Raw genomic sequence first — 26,578 nt, 5'->3', positions numbered from 1 at the left:
ATGACATCTCAGATGAAAAGGTGATAGGAAATACAGATGAGAAATTTGATAGGAAATACAGAGCATTATAGCAAACTCCATTCACGTACCCAAGGCTGGATTCTAACTTGCTATTCTCAAGTATTCTGGGAACAGTACCCGCTCATCTGCGGCAATAGAAACGGTTCCCAGCTCTCCCCCCAGAAACCAAACATGGAAAAACAAAACAGAAGACGCTTGCATAAAACAATAAGGAGCAAAACGAACCAGGTCATACTTGCAATTCCTTCCTTTGATTTCAGAGGTTCAGATTTTCCACAGCGAGGGGAAAGCGACATGAGAGGCTGCTGCCTTCACTTCTAGCTAAAGCAGCCCCCGAAACAGGCACCCATGGAAAAAGATTTGGACTTGCAGAGATTTCGAGGCTGGAAAGGTATTCTGCAACGATTACCTCTCAACCAGCTGAGACCGGAAATGATCATGAGCTTCCTATGACAGAATCTCCTGCCTTCATCCGATCTCAAGAAGGTGTCGTTCCCACCATGGCCATGCCTGCCCTGAGTCTGGAAGAACACAGAAGATCCATGTTCTAAGATGCAACTCAAACCTCCTCCACGAGAATCCTACGGATTCCTGGAGCCGCTAGAGAGTCTGTGAGGACAACAAGACATATATATAAGTGGCCCTGCATCTCTTTGGCATGCTCATATATTTCTCAATTTGGAGGTGACCCGGGGAGCTTGCGAGTGGGCAGGTGGCTGAAACATCCACGTGAAGCCTATCTGGAACACAGAAAACACTCCAGCTGGAAGAAATACTTCAGTTAGCCCTTCCAGGGGGATTGTATCATTTATCCAGTCCATCCCAACAGCCATGCAAAGGGAAGCTTGAACTTGGCATGCAGCAAGAGAAGGGATATTGGCTTTAAGCCCTTCTAATTACATCAAGTTAAAGACGTCTGCTTTTCTTTCTCGAAGGCCTCAAATAAATGACAGCAAGTGTGGATTTCCCCTAACAAGGATACCCCTGCACACCCAATTCATCAACCAAAGATTGAACACACCAGAGGGAAGATGCCTCTAGGTGAGCTGCCTGACAGACTTGTTAAAGCTGTTTCAGATGGGTGTGTTCAAGCACATGGTTCCAAAGCCCAGGAAAATGTAGACGTTCCCTCGCATCCTTTGCATGTCTTGTGCTGTCCTTCCTCTGGGAGCTGGCCAGAAGAATTGGCATTGAGCCATTTTCCTATTTCCCCAAAGAGTAATCAGCAACAACCTACCTGCAGAAGAGACTTGGAAGAAGAACCAAACTAGTGAAATGGATTTTTTTTTTTCTCCTTAAAACAGTGTTTATTCATTTTAAGTAAGAGGAAGCATAGGGGATGAGAACCAGCTTGGTGACAGAGCGTCTCCAGGTTGATGTGGGGTTCAGCACCTGTTACGTCTCGCCTGCTGGAAAGAGGATTCTTTGAGGTGAGGGCAAGGCTGGAGCCAGGCTGCCTGTACCCCCACCCAGGCACAGGACCCTGGGCAAAGTCTCAACAGAGGTAGTTTTTACTTCTATACCCACAATACTATAGAAGTATTGAGTACAAGACTAGGCTTCCTTCTCACTCGAAGGCCTTTTGTCTTCAGAAGAGGCTGGTGAAAACTTGAGTGGATTCCAGCTCCTGTTCAGAGCACAGAGACACTCACAAAAGGGGCCTGCTGCTCTTTTGCTGACTCAGAAGGGGGCAGGATGGTTATATCCTTAGGCCCCAAGCTTCTTCCTCTGCCATCATATCGCAAGCCTTCTTACACCACTCTGACCCAGGCTGAGGCCTGGTACAAAATACCCTTAAATGCAATTAAGACAAAAAAAAAGCTTCCCATTAGCAAAGAAGAGTTATAAACCATATGCACTTATTTCTCCAGAGATGGGAGGGAGAAGAGAACTAGCCAAGGCTTATGAGTTTTTTTTTTTTTTTGGGTTTTTTTGATAGCACACCTAGCTAATTTGGCATAACCAGCTACATAAAGCCTGAAGCCCAATTCACTGTTTTGATTACAAATGAGGTGCTTTCTTTTTATTATTATTATTGTTATTATCATTTTCTTTGGAAGTAGGGGAGAAGGAGGAAGCTTTAAAATCAAGAATCAAAATACAGTGCATCTGGAAGGCATCAGGAGTGGAACAGAGATTTAAGACTAAGGGACACAGGAAGAAACCTTGCCTTCTCACTCCTGCCTGCTGCACTTGAATTCAACTGGCTAGATTGTGGAGTTCAAGGTCATTGGAGTTCAGGCTTTTCTCTTCATTTCCAGCGGTGCCGGACGAGAGAGGACTCGTCATTGACAACCTCAGGGTCCCGGGGGAGATGCCGACACCGGAGTGGAAGTAGCAGCAGGATGATTAAGATAAGAAGGATGATTCCACACACGCTCATGAGAGTATATGAGACAATCCACAAGATGGGCTCATTCACAGGCAGGGCTGGGACGCAGTTGCTGGCTACGTCTTCTGTTGAGAAAGGCCCCGAAATTTCTGACACTGGAGCACCTGCAATTTCTGAGGAGACAGAAGGGGGAAAATCCACAGCTATGAAATGAGCAGTCCCTCTGTCTCACATGACAAAAGAGGCAACCCTTTGCTCTCTCAGCCCGCAGTCCAGTCATGTTAGCACTCAAGTTCCAACGGCCCAGGCGTCCGAGCAGGCACCAAGGGCGGTCTCGGTGGCTGTGTGCCTTCAGAGGGTCCAGTCCCCTGCGTGCTGGAATGACAGCATGTCTCAAGGTCTGCAGGCAGAGGGCAACGTGTAGCAGGGCACCTATAGGAGCAGCTGGAGGGCTGGCAAGGCTGGAGCACTACGTAGGTGAGAGTGTTAGGAGCCTGTTAGGAGCTGTGCTGGTGGTGCTTCCTCAGTGGAGATGGGCAAGGAAGATTACGTAAGAAGAGTGGTAGTATCTAGGATAGAAAACTCAGCTGCACCTGCCAGAATCATGGCGTTTTCCCCTGGGGAGTCAACCTGCGTTCACGCCCTGGGGTGGATCCCAGGAGAGGTAACACCTTGCATCAGCCTGACCCATAACTCCTCAGGGCTTCCAAGCCCAGCTGGGTTAGCCTGGCCTAGGAGGCTCTTCCCCACCCCACTCTTGTCCTATGTCACATCTCCCACAATCAAGAGTGGTAAATGAGGAAGTTCCCTTGTAGCAGAGTGGGTTAAGGATCTAGCATTGCCGCTGGAGCCGTGGTACAGGCTGCAACTGCAGTGCGGGTTCAATCTCTGGCCCGAAAAATGAAAATAAAACCCCAAAAATGCAAAAACATGGCTACAATTCATCGCATGACTTCTGCAAACTGACTCTGGAAAAACATTCTCCTTGGGAAAGGAAGTTGAAATGACTACTTTTGTTTTTCTTTTCTTTTTTTTTTTTTTTAGGGCCGCACCCACAGCATATGGAAGTTCCCAGGCTAGGGGTCGAATCAGAGCTGCGGCTGCCGGTCTACACCACAGCCACAGCAACACCAGATCCGAGCTACATCTGTAACCTACATGTGCGGTTTGTGACAACACCAGATCCTTAACCCACTGAGCCAGGGATTGAACCCACATCCTCATGGATACTAGTTGGGCTCCTAACTCTCTGATCCACAATGGGAACTCCTTGAAATGATTTCTAACAGCAAGTTTGGGGATTAACAGTAGTTCATTTGTCTACACTAGTCTTACCTGCTCCTTTCAGAAGTGTAGAATTTGTTTGGTATCTTAAGTTTTACTTGGAAAAAGAAAAGTAGGTTTCATGACACATTTACCGTATTTAAGTGCAGAATGAGTATTCAGGTGCCAGAAAATAACCTTGCTAAGCATTTAATTTTCCTGTAAGTAAAGCAAGCTTCAAGATCCTAAGACCTGCCAAGAAAGATCCATTTGTATGGAAGAAAGAAAAAAATCAAAATAACAATGGCATAAGGACCTTAGAAATGGGGTTTAAAATGAGGGAAAGACACACTGGAAGACTTTGCAAAGTGGTGACATATTCTTGCTACAAACGTGGGTTCTGTTAACGTGGACCCATAGCTTTTTCTTAATGTGCTAGGAGAGAAAAGTGAGGAACAGAGCGTGCAAATACCTAAGAACAAAGGGGTGCTGGCCTTTAGCTAGTCTAGATGCCCAAATGCCCACAGCTGTAGTCCTTAAAGAGCCCATGGTCCAAATGCGGCCTGCCAGCTCCTTGTGAAAATCAAGTTTTGGAGGTCCTGTCGTGGCGCAGCGGAAACGAATCCGACTAGGAACCATGAGGTTGCAGGTTTGATCCCTGGCCTTGCTCCCTGGGTTAAGGATCCCGCATTGCCGTGAGCAGTGGTGTAGGTCACAGATGCGGCTTGGATCTGGCATTACTGTGGCTGTGGTGTAGGCCAGGGGCTACAGCTCCGATTGGACCCCTAGCCTGGGAACCTCCATATGCCGCGGGTGTGGCCCTAAAAAAAAGGAAATCAGCTTTTGTTGGAACACAGCCACTTTCATTCATTTTTGTACTGTCTACAGTTACTTTTATGCTATCCCAGCAGAGTGCGGCTGTGGAGACAGAGCCAATCTGCCTCACAAGCCTCAAATATTTATTACCCGGCTCTTCATGGAAAAAAATTTGCCAATATCTGGCCCGAAAGCATTTAACAAGCATTTTAAATAATGAAAAATAACCCCACTCCTCTTACTACCAAGGTGATACATATTTATGGTAGACAATTTGAAAACGTAAGTAAATAAGGAAAGAGAAACGCACTCATAAACTCACCACTCAGAAATCATCAATATTCGCATTTCAGGGTATAATCACAGGCATCAATTTTTAAGACAATGATGGGATCATTTAGTACCTGCTGTTTTGTACACTCTGGTTTCACTTTACATGTGATAAAAAAAAACCTTTTCATAGCGTTTAATTTTCAACCATGCTATTTTTATGACTACTCAGAAAACTGTATTATAGATGTATCAAATTTGCTTACCAATCCCCATTTGTGACCATTTAAGCAGTTTTCAATATTTCTAGTTATAAACACTGATGTGTGAAAGACCGTGTACCCATATCTCTGCCCATATTCTTATTTGTTGCAGAATGAGTTCATAAAGTAAAACCATGGGCGTTCCTGCTTGGGGTTAAGAATCTGACGGCATCAGCTCAGGTCACTGTGGAGGTGCAGGTTCGATCCCCAGCCTAGCACAATGGGTTAAAGGATCTGGCATTGCTGCAGCTGCAGCACAGGTTGCAGCTGTGGCTCAGACTGAATCCCTGGCTCAGGAACTTCCAGATGCTGCAGGTGCAGCCATTATTAAACAAATAAAGTAAAACTATGGGTCAGATATGCATCTGGATATATGCTGTCAAAACGACCACAAGAAAGGCTAAGCCAGGCATTCCCATTGTGGTGTGATAGAGGCAAATCTGACTAGTATCCACAAGGATGTGGGTTCAATCCCTGGCCTCGCTCAGTGGGTTAAGGATCCACTGTTGCCATGAGCTGTGGTGTAGGTTGAAGACATGGCTCAGATCCAGCATCGCTGTGACTGTGGTGTGGGCTGGCAGCTACAGCTCTGATTGGACCCTTAGCCTGGGAACTTCCATGCCTCAGGTGCAGCCCTTAAAAAAAAAAAAGAAAAAAAAAGGCTGAGCCATACATACATACACGCCTGCCAACATGGGGTGGGAGTGCCACATCCCACGCGCTCGCCAGCATCAGCATCTATAAGGAAGAATGCTGGTCCTCCATCTAATGCTGACAATTCTTTCATCACTGGTTGGGGGACCATTTAAAAAATATACTCCTTGGCCACTTCCCTTTCTGTTATAGCTTCTACCTTTTTCTCATGGGTTTGTAAGAATTGTTTAAACAGCAAACACTTCCTTTTGTTGCAAATGTCTTTCCGCAGTAGGCCATTTGTCTTTCCAAAAATGTATTTACTTTCTACAGAGAGAAGCTTAAACAAATACAATTACGAAGGAAACATGCTGGCTGCAAAGATAATACACTCATACAGTAAAGCACAGAGATGTGCAAAATCATTTGAAACCCCTTCTGCTTCCAGGCGAGATGGAAGGGGGACCAGATTTCCTCTCTCACCTGGAACGACTAAAATAACAGACAAAACAATATGAAAAAAAAAAAAGAGAGAGACGCTGAAGATATTCAAAATTGGGCAAAGAAAGACAGTAAGTCCTGAGAGATGGGAAACAGAGGACATGAGCCCCACAGCTGTCCTACGTACTGCCTTGGCCTTTCGTTTCCGACTTGCGGCTCAGGGAAGGGGACACCGGCAGAGGAGGGCGTCTCCCCTCGCTGGGGAGGCCGAGGCAGAAATCCAGGGGAGCAAGGCTGTTCAGAGTTGCAGGGAGGAGTTCCCGTCGTGGCGCAGTGGTTAACGAATCCGCCTAGGAACCATGAGGTTGCGGGTTCAGTCCCTGGCCTCGCTCAGTGGGTCAAGGAGCCGGCGTTGCCGTGAGCTGTGGTGTGGGTCGCAGACATGGCTCGGATCCCGCGTTGCTGTGGCTGTGGCGTAGGCTTGGCAGCTACAGCTCCAATTCGACCCCTAGCCTGGGAACCTCCATATGCCGAGGGAGTGGCCCAAGAAATGGCAAAAAGACAAAAAAAAAAAAAAAAGAGTTGCAGGGAGAGTGATACAGGAGACAGCGACCCAGAGACACCCCACACATCTCCAGAGGGCATCCCCTGAACCTTCAGTTGAACCCTGACCATAACGTGTGTAAAGGCCAGTGACAGAACGGCTGGGAAGGAGTAAGAGGAACAGCGCTAGGACCTCACCCAGGGCAGAGAATACTGCCTCCTGTTGCCAATGATTTCCTGTTGACGCTGTTGCCCATAGTGAAAAAACAAAACAAAACAAAAGACAACAACAACAAAAAAAACCCATGAACAAACCCAGAAAAATAATTTCCTGGGTCCCTAGAGTACTAAGGACCTTTCCTCTGTGATAGAAAAGATTAATCATAGACTAAACATGGCTCTGATCCCTCTAATAAAACTTAAAAGCAAGACAAAAAAGGGTCAGACTCTTTCTAAGGAACTTAGCTGGAACCCAGAACGGAAATCCTTGGGGATTTTAAAGAATACAAAAGTCCTCGGCACCCTCCAAGGTAAAATTCCCAATGTGTGGCATCCAATTCAAAATCTCCAGGATGCAAAGAAGCAGGAAAACACAGCTTGTAATTCACACAGAAGTAGGAAAACACAATTCGTTACAGGGGAAAAATCAATCAATTAAAACTGAGCAAGAAATGACACAGGATTATTAGACAGGATATTAAGGCAGTTATTATAACTGTATTCTGCTCCAGAAGCTAGACAAAGCGTTAGCCATGTTAAGCAGATGCACACAAACTATTAAAAAAGACCTATATCAAACTTCTAGAGATTAAAAACTGCATTACGGGAGTTCCCATTGTGACTCAGTGGTCATGAGCCCGACTAGCATCCACAAGGATGTGGGTTTGACCCCTCACTCCATGGGTTAAAGGACCTGGTGTTGTCGTGAGCTGTGGTGTGAGTCACAGACAAAGCTCCGATCTGGTGTTGCTGTGGCTGTGGTGTAGGCTGGCAGCTGCGGCTCTGATTTAACCCCTAGCCTGGGAACTTCCATATGCTGCCAGTGTATCCCTAAAAATCAAAACAAACAAACAAACAAACAAACAAAACCCAAAGCTGCCCTTATGTGACATGAAAAATAGATGAATGGTGTTAATAGCAAATAATACGCTGCAGAAAAAGACAAGTGAACATGAAAACATAACAACAGGAACTATTGAAAAAAAGCACAGAAAGAGCAAACCATTGAAAAAAAATAGAAAATTTGTGAGACCACCCAAATGAGAGGAGAGGATGGGAGACAGAACAACGTGAAGAAATGGTAACCAAAATGTTTCCAAATTTGATAGAACCTATAAACCCACAGACCCAAGAGGTTCAAAGAATCTGAAGTACAAGAAACAGGAATACACCACTGAATTGCTGAAAACCAGTGATAGAAGATCTTTGAAGCAGAGAGAAAGAAAAAAGAAATATTACGTACAAAGGAACAAGGAAAAGGTTTACAGAAGACTTCATGTCAGAAACAGTATAAGTTACAAGCAGTGGGGCAGCATCTTTAGCCTACTGGGGGTGGGGAGGTGGGGGAGAAACCTGCCAACCTAGAATCTGTCTGTCTGTCTGTCTGTCTATCTTTCTATCTATCTATCATCTGTCTATCTATCTGGGGCCGTGCCCTTGGCATATGGAAGTTCCCGGGCTAGGGGTTGAATCAGAGCTGTAGCTGCCGGCCTACACTGCATCCGCAGCAACGTTCAATCTGAGCCACGTCTGCGACCTACACCCCAGTTAAGGATCAGCAATACCTGATCCTTAACCCACTGAGGGAGGCCAGGGATTGAACCTGCATCCTCATGGATACTAGTCAGATTCGTTCTCACTGAGCCACGATGGGAAATCCCTAGAATTCTATACCAAGCAAAAATATTTGTCAAAAGTGAAGATTAAAAAGATGTTTTCAGACATACGTAAGCCCAAAGAATTCATCACAAGCAGACATGTGCATGCATTCAGTCTTAAAAAAGAAGGCTATCTTGCCATTTTGCAAAGTGGATGAATCTGGAGGACATGCTAAATGGAATGAGCTAGACACAGAGGGACAATTACTGCATGATCCACTTCTCCGTGAAATCTAAAAAAGTCAAACTCATTGATTCAAAGAGTAGAATGGTAGTTGCTAGGGGCTGGGGGGAGTGGGCATACAGAGAAGTGTTGGCAGGGCCAGCAAAGTTTCAGCTGCACAGATAAATAAGCCTGGCATGATATCATCGCCAACAATATCGTATACCTGAAATTTGCTAAGAGGGTAGACTTTTTTTTTTGCTTTTTAGGGTGGCACCCATGGCATATGGAGGTTCCCCGGCCAGAGGTCGAATCGGAGCTGCAGCTGCCAGCCTATACCACAGCCACAGCAACACCAGGTCTGAGCCACGTCTGCAACCTATACCCGATCTCAGCAACGCCCGATCCTCAACCCATTGATCAGAGCCAGGAATCAAACCTGTGTCCTCATGGATGCTAGTCGGGTTCATTTCTGCTGAGCCACAATGGCAACTCCCAAGAGGGTAGATCTTAAGTGTTCTCACCACCATCAAAAGGAGGGAAGGCAGGGAGGGTGGGAGGCAGGAAGGAAGGAGAGAAGGACGAACGGAGGCGGGCTCTCCTGATAATGGGAGGTGGGGGGTATGTTACCGAGCTGGAGGGAGGTGACCATTTTCCAACGTACAGGTATATGAGAGCATCAGGTTGCATACCTGCGAATGTGCGTAACTTTCATTGGCCAATGACACCTCGATAAAGCTGAAAAGAAGAAAGAATCATCCCAGCAGATCACCACCACAAAATGCACTACAGGCAGCCCTTCAAGCAGGAGAAAAATGACATCAGGAGGAAACGCAGATCCACACAGAGAAATAAACACTGGAAATGGTAACTTGGCAGGCGATCGTAAAGCCCTCATTTCTGACGATAAATGTTTTAAAAGGTAACTGACGGATGAAAGCAAAAAGAATACCAATGTCCTGGGTGGTTCGTAACACAGTCCTAAGTCCTGTGTGTCACACACACAGCACCACAGACAGAGGGCAGAGGGAAGCAGACAGTGTAGACTCTTCTACCACGGGAAGTGGCAGACGTGATAAAGTAAACCGTAGACCCACTAAAATAGCACAGCCGAGAGTCATAGCTAATACACTAGCCGAGGAGACAAAAATACTCGATTCAAAAGGAGGCAGAAAGACTGAAAAGAAGGGCAGAAAAGATCAGAGGAGACAGAGAAAACAAGGAGCAAGTCGGCAGAGTCAAATCCAACCACATCCATCATCACAGGAAACACACAGAGTCTAAACCGCGGCTTTGCGAGCTTCTCCCATAAAGGACCAGACAGTAAACATGTTAGGTTTTTTTTGCGTCACACATGATTTCTATCGCATACTCCTTTGGATTTTTTTAAACAACCTTTTAATAAAGTAAAAACCATGAACCCTTTGTTCATGGGCCCTATAAAAGCAGGCTACATGCCAGATTTCGCCTTCCAGCTGTCATTTGCTGATATCTGCTCTAAATACCCCAGTTAAAAAACAGAGCTCGTTATACTCCATAAAAAGCAAGACTCAATTATATGCAGCCTACAAGAAACCCACTTTAAACGTAAATAGTCAACTAGGTTAAAAGTCATAGGATGGAAAAAGAAGTATCGTGCCAATGCTGATACAAAGAAACCCAGAGTGGCTATATTAATATCAGACAGAGCAGATCCAGAGCTGGGAATCAACATGGTAGCTTCATAAGGTTAAAAGGGTTACTTCGTAACTATGACATAACAATACTAAACGCTTTTGTACCTAATAACGGAATTTCAAAATACATAAACGAGAATGGTTAAGGGAGTTCCTGTCGTGGTGCAGTGGGTTAAGAATCTGACTGCAGTGGCTTGCGTCTCTGAAGAGGGGCAGGTTCAATCCTGGCCCAGTGCCGTGTGCAGTGGGTTAAAGGATCCAACATTGCTGCAGCTTCTGCAGCTGGGACTCAATCCCTGGTCTGGGAACTTCCATATGCTATGGGTGTAGCCATAAAATTTAAACAACACAAAACAAAAAAACCAAGAATGGTGAAAGAGCAAGGAGGGACAGATAAATCCCCAGAGCCAGTCAGTGATTTCAACATCCTTTTATCAATAATAGAGCGAGTCGACAGAGAATAAGTACGGACGACCTGAACGATTCTATCAACCAACTTGACAATTATAGTATATTCCATCTGCACAGCAGTATACACAGTGTTTTCAAGAGCACATGGAATATTTAGCAAGGCAGACTATAGCCTGGGCCATAATACAAGTTTCAATACATTTAAAAGGATTTAGTTCATACTAACTACGTTCTCTGGTCAGAGTGGAATTAGATGTCAACAACTGAAAAGACAGCTGGAAAATCCCTAAATATTTGGAAACTCAATAACGCATTTCTCAAACTATAACATGTCTAGAAAAAAAACACAGAAGGAAATCTTTGTGTCATTGTGTTAGGCAAAAAGTTTCTTCGCTATAAATAACACCCAAAAGCACAAGGTGTAAAAGAAAAATATTGGTAAATTTTATTTCACAGCATTAAGAACTTGTCCTCTTTGAAGGACAATATTAAGAGATGGAAAAGGCTGGGAGAAAATATTTGTGAGTCCCATGTGTGATAAACAGTTTGTATTCTGAATATAAAGAAGGCTGAAAATGCAAAAATAAGGAAACAAATAACTCAATACAAAAACAGGCAGGAGCTCCCTGGTGGCTCAGTGGGTTAAGGATCCGGCATTGTCACTGCTGTGGCTCGGGTTCAACCCCTGGCTCAGGAACTTTGGTATGCCATGGGTGTGGCCAAAAAAAAACCGGGGCAAGAAAACCTAAAAAGACACTTCACAAAAGAAGAGGCCTACGTGGCAAATAAGCACAGAAAAAAATATTCAAGACTGTTAGCCATTAGAACAATGAAAATGTAAATGACACAAAGATACCCCTCACCACCTGTTAAAAAGACTGACCATTTCAAAAGCTGGTGAGGATGCAGAGGAGCTAAAATCTCATATGCTGCTGGCAGGGGTGGAAAATGACACAGCCGTCTCTGAAAAACAGCGGCGATTTCTTACGCAGTGAAACATGTGACTCAGCCCTTCCACTCCTGGGTATTTTCTCAGGAGAAAAGAAAACGATGTCCAAAGACTTCTCCATTAATCTTCAGAGCAGCTTTATTCAAAATAGCCAAAACACCTGGAAACAACCCACAAGTTTGACAGGTGAATGGGGGTTAAACCAGGTGCGATACGTCTATGCCACTGAACGTGGCTCAGCATAAAAAGAAATGATGGAAATGGGGCCCCAAAAATCAGTCTCGAGGTAATCATGCGGAGGGAAGGAAATCCAAGGTGAAGGCTCCGATTCCATCCGTGTGGCCTTCTGAAAGGGAAGACAGTCTGTAGTGACAGGGGCCGCCTGGGGCTGGGGCGGGGGGAGCAGGGGCTTCGAGGGCGGCAGAACAACGAAGACCCAGGGAACTTTGGGGCTCGATGGAAAGGCTGAAGTCTTGTGATGGGTTTCAGGTCTAACTGTCCCCACGAACACGAGAGCTGCTCTTGACCAGGTGATCATAAGCGTGCATCACCAGTATGCGTAGAACCATTCTGCACCCAGACACCCATTCTGCTTTTCACGTTCAGTACAGGAGCCAACAACTTACAGGAGATATCCAACAGCGTATGATAAAATAGGCTTTCTGTTAGGTGATTTTGCCAGACTATAGGCTAATGGGTTTCCAGCATAGTCAAGACGGGCTAGGTGCAGCTAGAATGTTCCAGAGCTTTGGTGTATCAAATGCATCTGGACTTGATACTTTCAACTCGTCCTGGGTTTACTGGGAGGGAACCCCATCATATATCTAGATGAGGATGACAGGGGTGTGTTCGGTGTGCATCTCGTCTTTGAAAATGTGTGTAAATGGACGCATTCCACTCAAAGAACAATACTAAAACCGGTCCCTGGGTACCTGGCAGACTTGGGGTTGGCTTTGTCTTTCTTTTTTAACCTAAATCCAGTCATATCCCGTGTCTTAGTCTTTGACACACTTTTTTTGGACTGCCTTGTTCTTTTGACTAACAGCTTTCTCGAGATATAATGGGTATAAAACGAACAGTTCGTGTTTGTGGGGACAGTTGGACCTGAAAACACCATCACCACACACAAGACTTCAGCCCTTCCATCGAGCCCCAAAGTTCCCTGGGTCTTCGTTGTTCTGCCGCCCTCGAAGCCCCTGCTCCCCCCGCCCCAGCCCCAGGCGGCCCCTGTCACTACAGACTGTCTTCCCTTTCAGAAGGTCATACGGATGGAATCGGAGCCTTCACCTTGGATTTCCTTCCCTCCGCATGATTACCTCGAGACTGATTTTTGGGGCCCCATTTCCATCATTTCTTTTTATGCTGAGCCACGTTCAGTGGCATAGACGTATCACACCTGCTTTAACCCCCATTCACCTGTCAAACTTGTGGGTTGTTTCCAGGTGTTTTGAAGATTAGTAACTTGTTGGCTCCTGAGCTGAAAGGGAAAAACAGAATGGTTGTCTGGGTACAGAATGGTTCTAGGCATATTGGTAGTTCACTCTCGTGATCGCCTGGTTAAGAACTGCGGTTGGCGTTTCTGTTGTGGCGCAGCGGAAACGAATCCGACTAGGAACCATGAGGTTGTGGGTTTGATCCCTGGCCTCGCTCAGTGGGGTAAGGATCTGGCATTGCCATGCGCTGTGGTGTAGGTCGCAGATGTGGCTTGGATCCCGTGTTGCTGTGGCTGTGGTGTAGGCTGGCAGCTACAGCTCTGATTCGACACCTAGCCTGGGCACCTCTATATGCTGCGGGTGTGGCCCTAAAAAGCAAAAAAAAAAAAAAAGAAAAAGAAAAAAAAAGGAGCTGCAGAACTGCATCTGCTGCCGCCCACTCCCCTTGATCATCGGGCTGCATATCACTAGTGATACAGAGAAGACCCAAATCCACAGCTCGGAGTACACTTTCTACTGAATGCGTATTGCTCTCCTTCACAGCATCGTAAAGTCGAAAAGTCTCAAGTCGAACCATCGTTAAGTCCAAGACCATCTGTACATACATATAAATACAATAAAAATGGTTTAAAATAAAACCCTGCCGACATCATCACATTTTCTTTAGTGTACCCGTCTTATTTTTGTAATCGGAAAAGTTACGTATTTCTTTAAAAGTTTTTGAAAACTAGTACCAATTTGAGGTTGTCAGACAGAACGTATCATCTGGAAACATGAGCTTTCTCACGCTGGCTCACTAGCTACTCCACTAAAAGGAAGGCTAGTGGCTTTAAAATGACTTCCGGAGGATACTTTCTGGAGATGCCTTTCCCTGGGCGCTTTGCACATTCACTGCCCACGCTACTAATTCTGTGGTCACAGAACAGAGTTTACCTTTTCACACTGGATCTAATTACGAGAGGCCACCGTGTGCTGTTGCCAAGAGCACGGTCGCTAGAGTTCAAATCCTAGTTGTCACTTATGCGTAAGGTCATTTTGGTCAAGCTACTTCTCTGCCTCTCGGGTTCCCCATCTGTACAATTGAAAATAATCCTGACAGTCTTGTGTGGATAATCGAGTCAAGAGCAGTGCAGCCCTTAGCCCAGCGCCTGGAATACAGGTCAGGGCTTACGAAGCGTCAGCTGGTAAGATGCTGTTATTTTAAATTCTTGCATCAAGGTCTTGGGTTAAAATGTTAATTATGCATGTTCCGTCTTGTCTCCTAGAAGGTCAGGACCTGCCTGATAATGGGTGCCTGAGGAAGAGCTCTCTCTTTCCCAACTATAAAAGTGATAAAGGTGAGGTCTTTTAATCACAGCATGCAACATGAAGTGACCTGTCCTCTCCGATGGGCCAGCTGGTACTGAGATGCTTTCTGAGTGCATGTGGTTTACTTGGAAGAGTGGCCTGGGGTCACAGGACAGGCGTAATGGACTCTGTGCTGTTTTGCTCTGCAACCCTGGAAGCCACTTACCCTCCCGAGGTCTCAGTGCTCTTTCGGGTAAAACGAGGAAGCAGGGCTGCCTAGTCTTTGTCTTTGGGTTGTATTCTAAGTAGATGGCAGAGGCATATCTCTGTTCTTAACAGCTAACTTCCCTATTTTTAAACATGAACCAGATGATCCAATTGCAACCTGCAGCAAGGAAAATTCACAGTGAAACGACTGCCACAACCCATGATGCGTCTCAAATTGTCTAAGCTGAAATCTATACAGTTCTTGGGTGCTAAATGTCTCAATCTATAAAAAGAGATGGGTGGTATTTCAGAAGCTTTGGATACATTAAGAGAAAGTTGTCAATTTTCACAACTCTGTCATTTTTTCTAGCTATGGGACACTTGGTCCAGGCAACAGAGAGGCAGTCGAAAGTGGCCCAGTCCCTGGTACCTGTTCCAGGTATGTAGGACTATGGGCTGAAGACCCAGGTTGGCCAAACACATGACACGCCGTGACCACCACCTATTTATCTGGTTCTGATCTGAGACCGGAATCGTGATGGTCCGTAGGAGGAGGGGGTGAGTTGAGGAGAAGCAGGGGCAGCAGAAGAGAAGCATCTGGACTCTTCTTCCAAAATACCCACCACCCTCCCACCCACCACCGTTCGGATATACCTTGGCTGAAAAAGGAGGTAAAATGTAGACCAGGCATATTTTAAGAAGCTCCCCAGGAGATTCTAATCAAAGAGCACCCACTCACTGCTCTCCTCCCCACCCCACCCCACCTCTCATAGAGAAGCCCAATCCTCTAGGCTAAGTGTTGTCTGACAAACACAGAGTATTATGAAAACCAAAATAAAGACACCAGGGAAGAAGGGCAGCTCCCCCCAATTTTTTTCAAGTGCTGGTGTCTGTGCAAAAGTAGAACTTTGTCCTGTTATGATACATGGAAATGGGGATAAAACAACCCTCGATTTAAAATATGGAGCTGAGCTCAGAAATAGGCCATAGGGCTGGGCTTCCAATACCCAATGAGGAATGGGGGGTGGGGCTCAGAAGACTTGACCCCAGCGCCAAGGAGAGGGATGCTAGAGCAGAGATGCCAGTTCAAAGCCTAGCCCATCGGTAAAAGAAGCCAGGAAGCCTCTACCAACAAGGAAGCTTCCTTCTGAGATTTGAGGAGGGGTGGACGTCAAGGGCAAGACTTGCCCATGAGAAACAGAACCTCCACATTGCTACCTCAAGCATGGCTGGCACCTGAATTTCTACAACTTGGTGTAGAAGCCCTATACTTCTCACGGTCTGAAAACACTCCACAGAAAAATGCAAAGGTGCTTTATAGGAACATTTTTACAACCCAAAGTGCACTGAACTCTCTCAGATGGAAAAAAAAAAAAAAAGTACTCTCGATAAAGATGTGTTCACAACCAAAAATTACAAACCAAGTGAGAAAAAAATCCACCATGAGAGAATAATCAGCAGACACAGAAACAAGGTTAGTTCTCCATCAATGATAAAAACACAACCATCTGCTTGAATTACATAATAGCCATGGCTAAAGTGATTAAAAACTCACTAAAATATCAATAAGATTTTTTTTAACTAAACAAGCTGATTCTATAATTCATAAAGGAGGAGTTCACTGGTGGCCTAGCAGTTAAGGATTCAGTGTTGCCTCTGCTGTGCCTTGGGTTCAGTCCCTGGACTGAGAACTTTTATATGTTGCAGCCACGGCCAAAAGAAAGTAAAAAGGAAAGAAAAAAGTTCATAAGGGAAAAGAAAATTAAGGAGTTCCCATTGTGGCTCAACAGCAATGACTCCAACTGGTATCCATGACGTTGTGGGTTTGATCCCTGGCCTCACTCAGCGGGTTGGGGATCCAGCGTTGCTGTGAGCTGTGGTGTAGGTTGCAGACACAGCTTGGATCACATGTTGCTGTGGCTGTGGCCAGCAGCTGTAGCTCTGAATCGACCCCTAGCCTAGGAACCTCCATATGCCACAAGTGTGGCCCTAAAAAGTACGAAAAAAAAAAAAAAGAATAGCAGAAAAGTTTTAAATAGGAAAAATATGATATCACCTACCAATGGAACAAAATGGGAAATCCAGAAATAAATATATATCTCCCAAATATTTACCAGAATTTGGTATGCAGTAATAGTGGGATTTCAAATTAGTGAAGAAAAGACAGATCAGTTGATAAATATTATAGAAACAATCTGATAGTCACCATGGGGAGAAGAGACAATACATACAGTGTAGGCCAAAGGAAATCAAACGTAAAAGTACTTAAATAACTCACAAAATAATTTTAGTGAGGAGCGTAACTTAAAATGAGACAGGAAACCCTAGGGCCTTCGAGTCATGGACTGAATATTGAAATGCATAAAAGTAAACATTTTTACACTAAAATTCATCATAAGCAAAGTTTAAAAATTCTTTATACTTGAGATAGGAATCATAATTTTTCTTCTCTGGTTTGATACGAAAAAACTAAACCCAACAGGAAAAAAATGGGTAAAAGACATGAGTGGATAGTTCACAGAAAAGGAAAAACAAATGCCCTTAGATACACAAAAAGAAATGCAAGCTCACCCATCTAAAGGAATATAATTAAAACTACACCGAGGTAATCTTTTTTTCACCTATCAGCTTGGCAAAATTCCCCAAAGTGTGTCATCATGTTGGAACGTCTGACTGGAGAAAGAGGCCATCCCACTGATTGCTAGGGAACTGGAACAACCGGGTATGAATGATATAACCTCTCTGGAAAGCCAAGTGATGGTGTTCATCAAGATTACAAATGCTACGCCCTTCCACCTAGGAATCCTTCTGGAGGTATGCGTTCTTATATGTGAATAGACATATATGAACAGCATATCCACTGCAGAACTGTTGTACCATAAAAGACTGGAAACAATGTAAATGCATATCAACAAGGATTAGGCAAATTATGAAACATCCACACCACAGGAGATCATGAGGCTCAAAGAAATGACGATGTGGGGACAATGGGTGAACTCAGGAGATGGACTCTGAGATAGTGGGACACTATATAAACCATTGCACCTTTTGAATTTTCAAACTGATAAAGGAGATATAAGCTACCACAAAATCATTACAGAACACCACAGAAAAGCAAACAAATACATTTGAGAAAGCACCAAAGGGAATTTCTGAAGATGAAAAATACAGTTGATGTAATTAAAAACTCACAGAATAGGTTAGATAGAGTGAACATGACTGACGAGAGAACTAGACCAATAGAAGATGCTTCCTAGGAACCTACACAAAATGCAGCAAAGAGAAAGAAAGGAATGAAAGTGCAGGGATATGGGGGAAATAATGAGGACCCCCCAAGTTTATTCCATAGCAGATTAGAAGAGAGCAGGAAGAATGGAATGTGAGGAGATACAGCTGATAATTTTCAAGGGTTGATGAAAATCATGGAGTTCCCGTCGTGGCTCAGTGGTTAACGAATCCGACTAGGAACCATGAGGTTGCGAGTTCCATCCCTGGCCTTGCTCAGTGGGTTAAGGATCCAGCATTGCCATGAGCTGTGGTGTAGGTCGCAGACGCGGCTTGGATCCTGCGTTGCTGTGGCTGGGAACCTCCATGTGCCATGGGTGTGGCCCTAGAAAAGACAAAGAAAAAAAAAAGAAAGAAAGAAAATCGTGAGTGATCAGGATCAGAGAGCATAATGAGTCTTGAACAAGATGAAAACACAACCTATATCTAGATACATCATGATGAAAGTTCAGAACACTAAAAATTTTTAATTTACCTTTCACAGACTTTGATAAAAGAAATCCTAAAGTATATTCCTAAAAAAAAAAAGCGGAGTTCCCGTTGTGGCGCAGTGGTTAACCAATCCGACTAGGAACCATGAGGTTGCAGGTTCAGTCCCTGCCCTTGCTCAGTGGGTTAAGGATCTGGCGTTGCTGTGAGCTGTGGTGTAGGTTGCAGACGTGGCTCGGATCCTGTGTTGCTGTGGCTCTGGCGTAGGCTAGTGGCTACAGCTCCGATTCAACCCCTAGCCTGGGAACCTCCATATGCCGTGGGAGCGGCCCAAAGAAATAGCAAAAAGACAAAAAAAAAAAAAGCCACATTCTTCAGCAGGAAGAAAATTGCTGTGTAGTGTCTCACTTAATGGAGAGATGATCATTCATTTATCCATTCTCCTTCACAAGACTTTGGGCTGTTCTTAGTTTGAAGAAAATGATAGGCTTTTTTTTCTTCTTCTTTTTATGGCCACACTTGTGGCATATGGAAGTTCCTAGGCAAGGGGTTGAATTGGAGCTGCAGCTGCTGGCCTACACCACAGTCACAGCAATGCCAGATCTAAGCTGCATCTGTGACCTATTCTGCAGCTTGTGGCAATGTTGGATCTTTAACCCACTGAGCAAGGCCAGGGATCAAACCTGCATCCTCACAGACACTATGTCAGGTTGTTAACCCTCTGAGCCACAATGGCAACTCCAGTTAGTTTTATGTAATTACTAAATGAATGCAGCATTCCGTCAGTTTTATGAATAAAGCTGTTTCTGGTCAAGTCTTTGAGTGGACATAGGTATTTATTTCTCCTTTGCACACACCTAAGAGTGAAAGTGCTAGGTCATTGAATGGGAGTATGTTTAACATTAGTAGAAACTGTGAAGCAGATTTTTTTCATTCATACTAAACAATTTTAGCAAATGGGAGTCCCTTAACTTAGGATTAGAAGGGAATTCTACAGATCTACCTCATATGTTATGCTCAATAGTGAAATATTCCCATCAAAGTAAGGAAAAAACAAAAATGTCCATCACTATTTCTATTCAGTATTGTCTCTAAAAGTATCACAAAAAGAAAAATAAATACAAGATGAAGGACTAGATGTGATAAAAAATATATTATTTTCAGGTCATATAATTTTCAAAGAAAATCCAAGTGATTTTACCAACTATCTTAAAATAGGAGAATTCAGTAAGGTGGCTGGATAGAAGATTAATATACAAAAAAAAAAATGAATGCCTATATACCAAACAATCCATTAGAAAATGCAATTTTAAATAATCTCATTTACAGGAACTGTAAGAGCCAAGAGGTATCTAGTATTAAGTATATGTATTAAGATTTTTTTAGAGAAAACTACAGAATACTGCTATAGGACATAAAAGATGATCGAAACAAGTAGAGTTTAGCACCTTCATGAGGAAAAGACTCATACGGTAGTGATTTGACATCTTCTCAAGTTATCTATAAATTCAGTGCAGTTAACAAAAATCTCAATGTGATTCTTCAGGGATCTTGACAAGCTGAATAAAAGGACAAAAGAAACCAGGTCAATTTTAAAGAAGAAAAAGGGGAAGACTCAAACCCCTACCAGATATTGAGTCTTATTATAACCACAGAAATTAAAACCACAGGTTACAGCTCAGGAATATTCTACTGCCCCTGTCGGCACCAGAATAGACTGCTCAGAAATAGACCCAGGTATTTTTACATAATGAAGATATTATTAAAATTCAGTAGATAGCTTGCAGAAAATACTTAACCTCAATCTAATCGAGCCTCTAGACCTAAGTTCAAGTTTATAGGAAATATGAATATGATATTAAACTGACCTATTAAATGATACCATTAGGAAAGAGGCAAATCTGAATATGATACCTTCTGTAAGACACCTGACCTTCAAAACAATAAAAACTAAGGAAAACATTTTTGGGGCAACTGGGGAAATTTGAATATGGCCTAGATATTACATATATTAGATAAATATTGGTACCTTTTTAGGTGTCATATTGATATTATGGTTATGTAGGAGAATGTCTTTTTCTTTTTCTTTCTTTTAATTTATTTTTGGCTGTGACTGTGGCATGTGGAAGTTTCCAGACCAGGGATCGAACTTGTGCCACAGCAGTGACACAAGCTGCTACAGTGACCTGAGCTGCTGCAGTGACAATGCTGGGTCTTGAACCTACTGCACTACAAGAGGACTTCCAGAATGTCTTTAGTTTTAAGAGATGAACAATGAGATATTAACGAGTGAAATATCATGATATCTGCAAATTATTTGCAAATATTTCAGCAAAAAACTCATACAGACTGATATACACACATGCCCATAAACTGACACATGGTCAAGTGTTTAAATTTAGATGGTTGGTATGCAGGACATTATGTTATTATTTTTTAGTCTTTTTTGTATAATAAAATTTGTATAATAAAATTTTTGTATAATAAATTTTTGGTATAATAAAAATTTTCACAATAAAATATTGAAAAAATTGGATGGGAAAACATACGATCAATAAATGATGCTAGAAAACTGAATGGCCTCATAAAAATTAGATTCCTACTTCACATTTTAGAAGAAAATGAAAAAATAAGTATATAGTATCTTTAGAAGAAAAATGATCTCTTATTTTTTTTTAGATTAAGGAAGAACATCTCAAAAAAGGTACAGAGCAAAAGCCATGAAAAAGGAATTGGTGAATTATATTTCACTAAGTAGACGCTAAAACCAAGAAAAGTCAGAGAGATAAGGAGAAAATATTTGCCATGCACATAACCCAGAAAATCAGTATTTCAAGTACATGAAGAACTTGCGTATATCAATTTAAAAAAAAGTAGAAAAATGTGCACAAACTGTTTACAGAAAAATTCACCATCAGAGAAAAAGCTCAAACATCCCAGAAACATATCAACAGTTGCATCATCTCAGGAGAAAATTAAAATGCAACATTATTTCACACACATTTTGGCAAAAAACCAAATATTAATACTTTGAAGGAATGGAAATTCTTACATAACTTTGGTGGTCCAGCTACTTCTAAGACACATTGATGATGGCCAGTAACACGGAAGGCTGGCAGCGGAGATCATCAGAAATTCCATTTCTAGAAGATCTCATATGCATGCGCAGGGCTGTTCACCGCGGTACTGAGATGACAACTGAACATCTTATCCGCATGCACAGAGTTTGCCCCGGTACTGTTTATAACTCAAATGCAAGCAGGGCAGGACTGGGTGAATAAGCCGGGTACATTCATACAAGGGCCTACTATAGAGCCGCCCAAATGAATGAGCTGGTACTCATATCAGCATGGAGAATCTAGATTTTTTTGGGGGGGTCTTTTTAGGGTTATACCTGCGGCATATGGAAGTTTCCAAGCTAGAGGTTGAATCAGAGCTGCAGCTGCAGGCCTACGCCACAGCCACAGCAACACAGGATCTGAGCTGCAACTGCAGCCTACACCACAGCTCAGGGCAATGCTGGATCCTCAACCCACTGAGTGAGGCCAGGGATTGAACCCGCGTCCTCATGGATATTAGCTGGATTTGCTACCACTGAGCCACAGCGGAAACTCTGTGCGTGGAGTATCCAGTAAATGTAACGCTGGACAATAAAAGCAAGTTGACAATGGCTGTGTACAGCACCATAGCATTCATGCAAATTAAAAAACACCAAAACCAACCAACCTATGTTTTGTTATAGGTACTCGGCTATTGATCCATGGTAGGCAGCTTCTAAGATGCCCCCAGTGGTCCTGCTTCCTGGCATTTACTTGTGTGTCATTACCCCCAAGTCATATGGTACCAGGGTTGCTCTGTTTGACCAGGAGAGGAGGGCAGAAGTGACGGCCCTCAGATTAGGTTATAAAAAGGCTGTGGCTTCCCTGTTGGGGGCTCAGTAGCGTGCTTTCTCTGGGATCACTTTCTTGGGAGTGATGCGTGCCCTGCCTGGAGGACATTTGGGCAGGCCTGTGGTGAGGGCCATGTGGTGAGGAAAGAGGTTCCTGCCAGTAACCACGTGAGTGAGCGTGAAAGTGGACCCTCCGGCCTGTAGGTGGCTGCAGCCTCAGGAGAGACCCTGGGCCAGAACCACCCAAATAAGCCCCCTCTTGATTCCTGACGCTCAGCACCTGCACAAGGCCGTGCAGTGCTGTGAGGTTTGGGGGTAATTGTGACACAGTCATAGATAACTAATCCGATGTGGTTATAACTATGGAGTGAAATTTTAAGTGTACAGTACCAATGAGAAGGATATACACCAATTTCAGGATAAAGTCTGGGGAGTTCCCACTGTGGCTCCATGGGTTAAGAACCCGGCTAGTAGCCATGAGGATGTGGGTTCAATTCCTGAGCTCGCTCAATGGGTTAAGCATCAGGTGTTGCCGTGAGCTGCAGTGTAGGTCACAGATGTGGCCTGGATCTGGTGTGGCTGTGGCTGTGGCTGTGGTGTAGGCCAGCAGCTGCAGCGTGGATTTGACCCCCAGCCTGGGAACTTCCATATGCCACAGGTGCAGCCCTAAAAAGACCAAAATGAAACAAACAAAATAGACAGTAATTCCAGGGAAGGCAGTGGGATGGGACGTTAGCTGTATTTTATTTCTATGAAAAATTTTTGAAGAAAGTATTACAAAATGGTAGCATTTGTTAAATCTGAGTGCCCCTAAGTGTATACACAGTACATGAGTTCTTGCAATTGAAAAAATTTTGTTACTTAAAAGAGAACTTAAAAATAAATACTTTTTTTTTCTTTTTAGGGCTGCACCTGCGGCATATGGAAGCTCCCGGGCTAGGGGCGAATTGGAGCTACAGCTGCCAGCCTACACCACAGCCACAGCAATGAGGGATCCGAGCCACATCTGTGACCTACACCACAGCTCATGGCAACGCCAGATCCTAAACCCACTGAGCAAGACCAGGGATTGAACCCGCATCCTCATGGATGATAGTCGGATTCATTTTCTCTGAGCCACAACAGGACCTCCAAAAAGAAATACTTTTAGGAGTTCTCGTCGTGGCGCAGCAGAAACAATCCAACTTGGAACCATGAGGTTGCAGGTTCGATCCCTGGCCTCGCTCAGGGGGTTAAGGATCTGGCGATGTGGTGCGCTGTGATGTAGGTCAGAGACGCAGCTCAGATCTAATGTTGCTGTGGCTGCGGTGTAGGCCAGCGGCTACAGCTCCGATTAGACCCCTAGCCTGGGAACCTCCATATGCTGAGGGGGCAGCCCTAAAAAGAAAAAAATATAAAAAAATTAAAAAGTAAGAAACACTTTTAAAAAGAAAAAGAAAGGCAGGGTATTTTCCACTTGCGGCAGTGCTTGAGATCCACTGTCTGGCCCCTAACCGCTGTCCTGAGGGAGGTAATTGCTTCAACGGCGAAACATATCACAGTCTATTGTCGCCGCTGGTAAAAATCTAATGTTTAAGTACCAAGACCTGAAAGACACTGCTTTTTACAAATAGCAAGGCAAATGTGTATAAGAGCATCACACAAAGAATTTGTGATGAAATGCAGGAGAGAACGTGGCTCTGCTTAGAGACGCTTAATAGTAAACTCTTTCTAACAGCAATGCACTCAGGGGACAGACGGTGATGATGCTCTGGGTGGCACGAAGTAAAGTGGACCATGTAACAGCTGTTGCCATAGTAGCCTCTGTTTAATAGGATTTAGCAAGAGAACAGAAATGGTGGGGAAACCTGCTGTAGTTCTTAGATCCTCTGGGTGAAAAGGAGAAAAAGAATGGCGCCTGGGAGATGCCCTCGTGTCCTGCCCCAGGAAACCCCACAGAGGAAGCTCCCCTTTGGGGTGATCTAACAGGCTGAAAGGCAAGCATTTACTCAAGACCCAGATTTAAAAAAAAAAAAAAAAAAAGGACAAGTTTCAAGGATACCGAGTCTGTTCACGCAAGCAAAGTCCACGAAATCTGCGTTGATATCTAAGGAGTTACATTGCAAGATATCAAATATGGTATCTTGGGGGTTGGAGGAGTTATTTATGTAGAATCTGGATTGGCCTTATGCTCCAGATGTAACTGTTCCCTCTAAGACTTCTCGTCCTGCGTTCTCCAAAGTGTCATTGTATTTTGTGGGAACACACAGTGTCTTAAAGCAAGGCTATGAGGCATCACTTCCCTGCTTTATTTACTGGCGCTCTTATTTTAAGACCACAACTTAATAGTAAGAAATAATACTTGAAACCTCCCCTCCTGAATAAATCAGCTGTGAGCATTTGGCATTTCATCTCACAGGCTCCCCTCCAAACTCCTCAGGTGATTTAAGATCAGAGCGAAGGTAAGGTCAGAGCTGAGGGTACCAGCATGGTCAGCAAACCTGCCTTGTCCTCAATGAACTGCAGCTAATATTTTTGAAAATGATGTAAAAAAATGTAATGTTTTTCTTTCACCAAATTCATATTTCCTTTTCTTTACTATGTGGTGGTCTTTTTTTTTTTTTTTTTTTTCATTTTTGGCCACTCCGCAGCATGTGGAGTTCTGGGGCCAGGGACCACATCTGAGCCACAGTTGTGACCTATGTCACAGCTGCAGCAATGCTGGATCCTTTAACCCCCTATGCTGGGCTAGGGAGCAAACCTGTGTCCTGGTGCTACAGAAATGCTGTGGGTCCTTTTGTCCCACAGCAGGACCTCTAAACTGCATGGTGAGCTTGAATTTCACTACAATCTCCAATTTTCTCCTGTTTCATCTTTTTTCCACAGCATATGGAAGTTTCCAGACTAGGGGTCAAATTGGAGCTGCAGCTGCCAGCCTACACCACAGCCACAGCAGTGCCAGATCCAAGCTGCATCTGAGACCTACACCACAGCTCACAGCAACACTGGATCCTTAATCCACTGAGCAAGGCCAGGAATTGAACCCGCATCCTCGTGGATACTAGTTGGGTTCATTATCGCTGAGCCATGATGGGAAATCCTCATTTTAAGTTTAACATGAGAGAGAGCTATAAGGCTAACATTTCTGGTATGTTTGCCATGTGCCAAGCCCTGGACTAAAAGTTTACATGGATTATTCTCAGTTATTCCTCTCTGCAAGCCCACAGTACATTTCGTTGCTAGGACTTTGATCACGGATGATAAGCAGGAGAGAAACAATTCAATGGCAACTGATTTGCCATCAAGAACTGCTTCTGAGTCAGTGAACCAACATCAAGGGATCTCGTGAGGGGCCCTTGTCCCATGTGAGCACTGCTTACCGGCACAGGGGCTGGCTGCGAAGCCTACCCTCTTCCGAGCTCTGTCAAAGACCACGTAGAAGCCCTCCATCACGGTAGCACCAATCACCAGCGCGTTTGTGGAAGGTGAAATGCCAAACCGGTAACATTCATAATTCAGGCCAGCCCCCATCATGGGCTGGATGTAAAGCTGTTGAAGAGGAAAGAGCAAACAAGAAAATGCACAACTCAGGCAAGGTCACAAAACTTTGTTCACACCCTCCACTGGAGCTGCAGAGTGAACAGCACCAGATCAGTAAACAGCCACCCAGGGGTCGGGACCATAACCGTGGTGACAAACACTCCTGAGATAGGAGTATGCATGTGACCTCAGACTGCACACAGGTACACCCACACGGGAGATGTCCATCATCCATCCATCCGTCATCCATCCTTCATTCATCCATCATCCATCCTTCATCCAACCACCCGTCATCCATCCATCCATCCACCCATCCATCCACTCATCCACCCATCCATCCACTCATCCACCCATCCAACCACTCATCCACCCATCCAATCACTCATCCATCCATCCATCCATCATCCACCCATCCATTATCCATCCTTCATCCAACCACCTGTCATCCATCCATCCATCCACTCATCCATCTACTCATCCACCCATCCAACCATCATCCATCCATCCATCATCCATCCTTCATCCAACCACCCATCATCCATCCATCCATCCATCCACCCACCCACCCATCCACTCATCCACCCATCCAACCACTCATCCACACACCCAATCACTCATCCATCCATTATCCATCTTTCATCCAACCATCCATCATCCATTATTCATCCATCATCCATCCATCCATCATCCATCCATCATCCAGCTGGTCTGCACTCACCGAGCACTTATTTATATATTTATTTATTTATTTATTTATTTATTTATTGTCTTTTTGCTATTTCTTTGGGCCGCTTCCGTGGCATATGGAGGTTCCCAGGCTAGGGGTCCAATTGGAGCTGTAGCTGCTGGCCTACGCCAGAGCCACAGCAAC

The 26,578-nt window shown here is 44.2% G+C and overlaps 1 protein-coding gene across 2 annotated transcripts in view; it reads right to left on the bottom strand.

Annotated features, from left to right (window-relative positions):
• Positions 1 to 1,946: 1,946 nt before the first annotated feature.
• Positions 1,947 to 26,578, bottom strand: part of BACE2 (beta-secretase 2) — a 93,726-nt gene continuing 69,094 nt past the window's right edge. The window contains exons 8-9 of one of the 2 annotated variants that reach the window (XM_047796917.1): positions 25,548 to 25,716; positions 1,947 to 2,526 (exon numbers count right to left, since the gene is read on the bottom strand). In XM_047796917.1, coding sequence (XP_047652873.1) covers positions 2,273 to 2,526; positions 25,548 to 25,716 — 423 coding nt within the window. In that variant the 3' untranslated portion in view covers positions 1,947 to 2,272. Of the gene's footprint in view, positions 2,527 to 19,826; positions 19,859 to 25,547; positions 25,717 to 26,578 lie in introns of those variants that run through there. The other variant, XM_047796923.1, reaches the window with a different exon arrangement.

This window comes from Phacochoerus africanus, chromosome 1 (genome assembly GCF_016906955.1).
Source record: "Phacochoerus africanus isolate WHEZ1 chromosome 1, ROS_Pafr_v1, whole genome shotgun sequence".
Classification (NCBI taxonomy): Eukaryota; Metazoa; Chordata; class Mammalia; order Artiodactyla; family Suidae; genus Phacochoerus; species Phacochoerus africanus.
The sequence above is the reverse complement of the archived record's forward strand: the minus strand, read 5'-3'. Positions and strand labels throughout refer to the sequence as shown.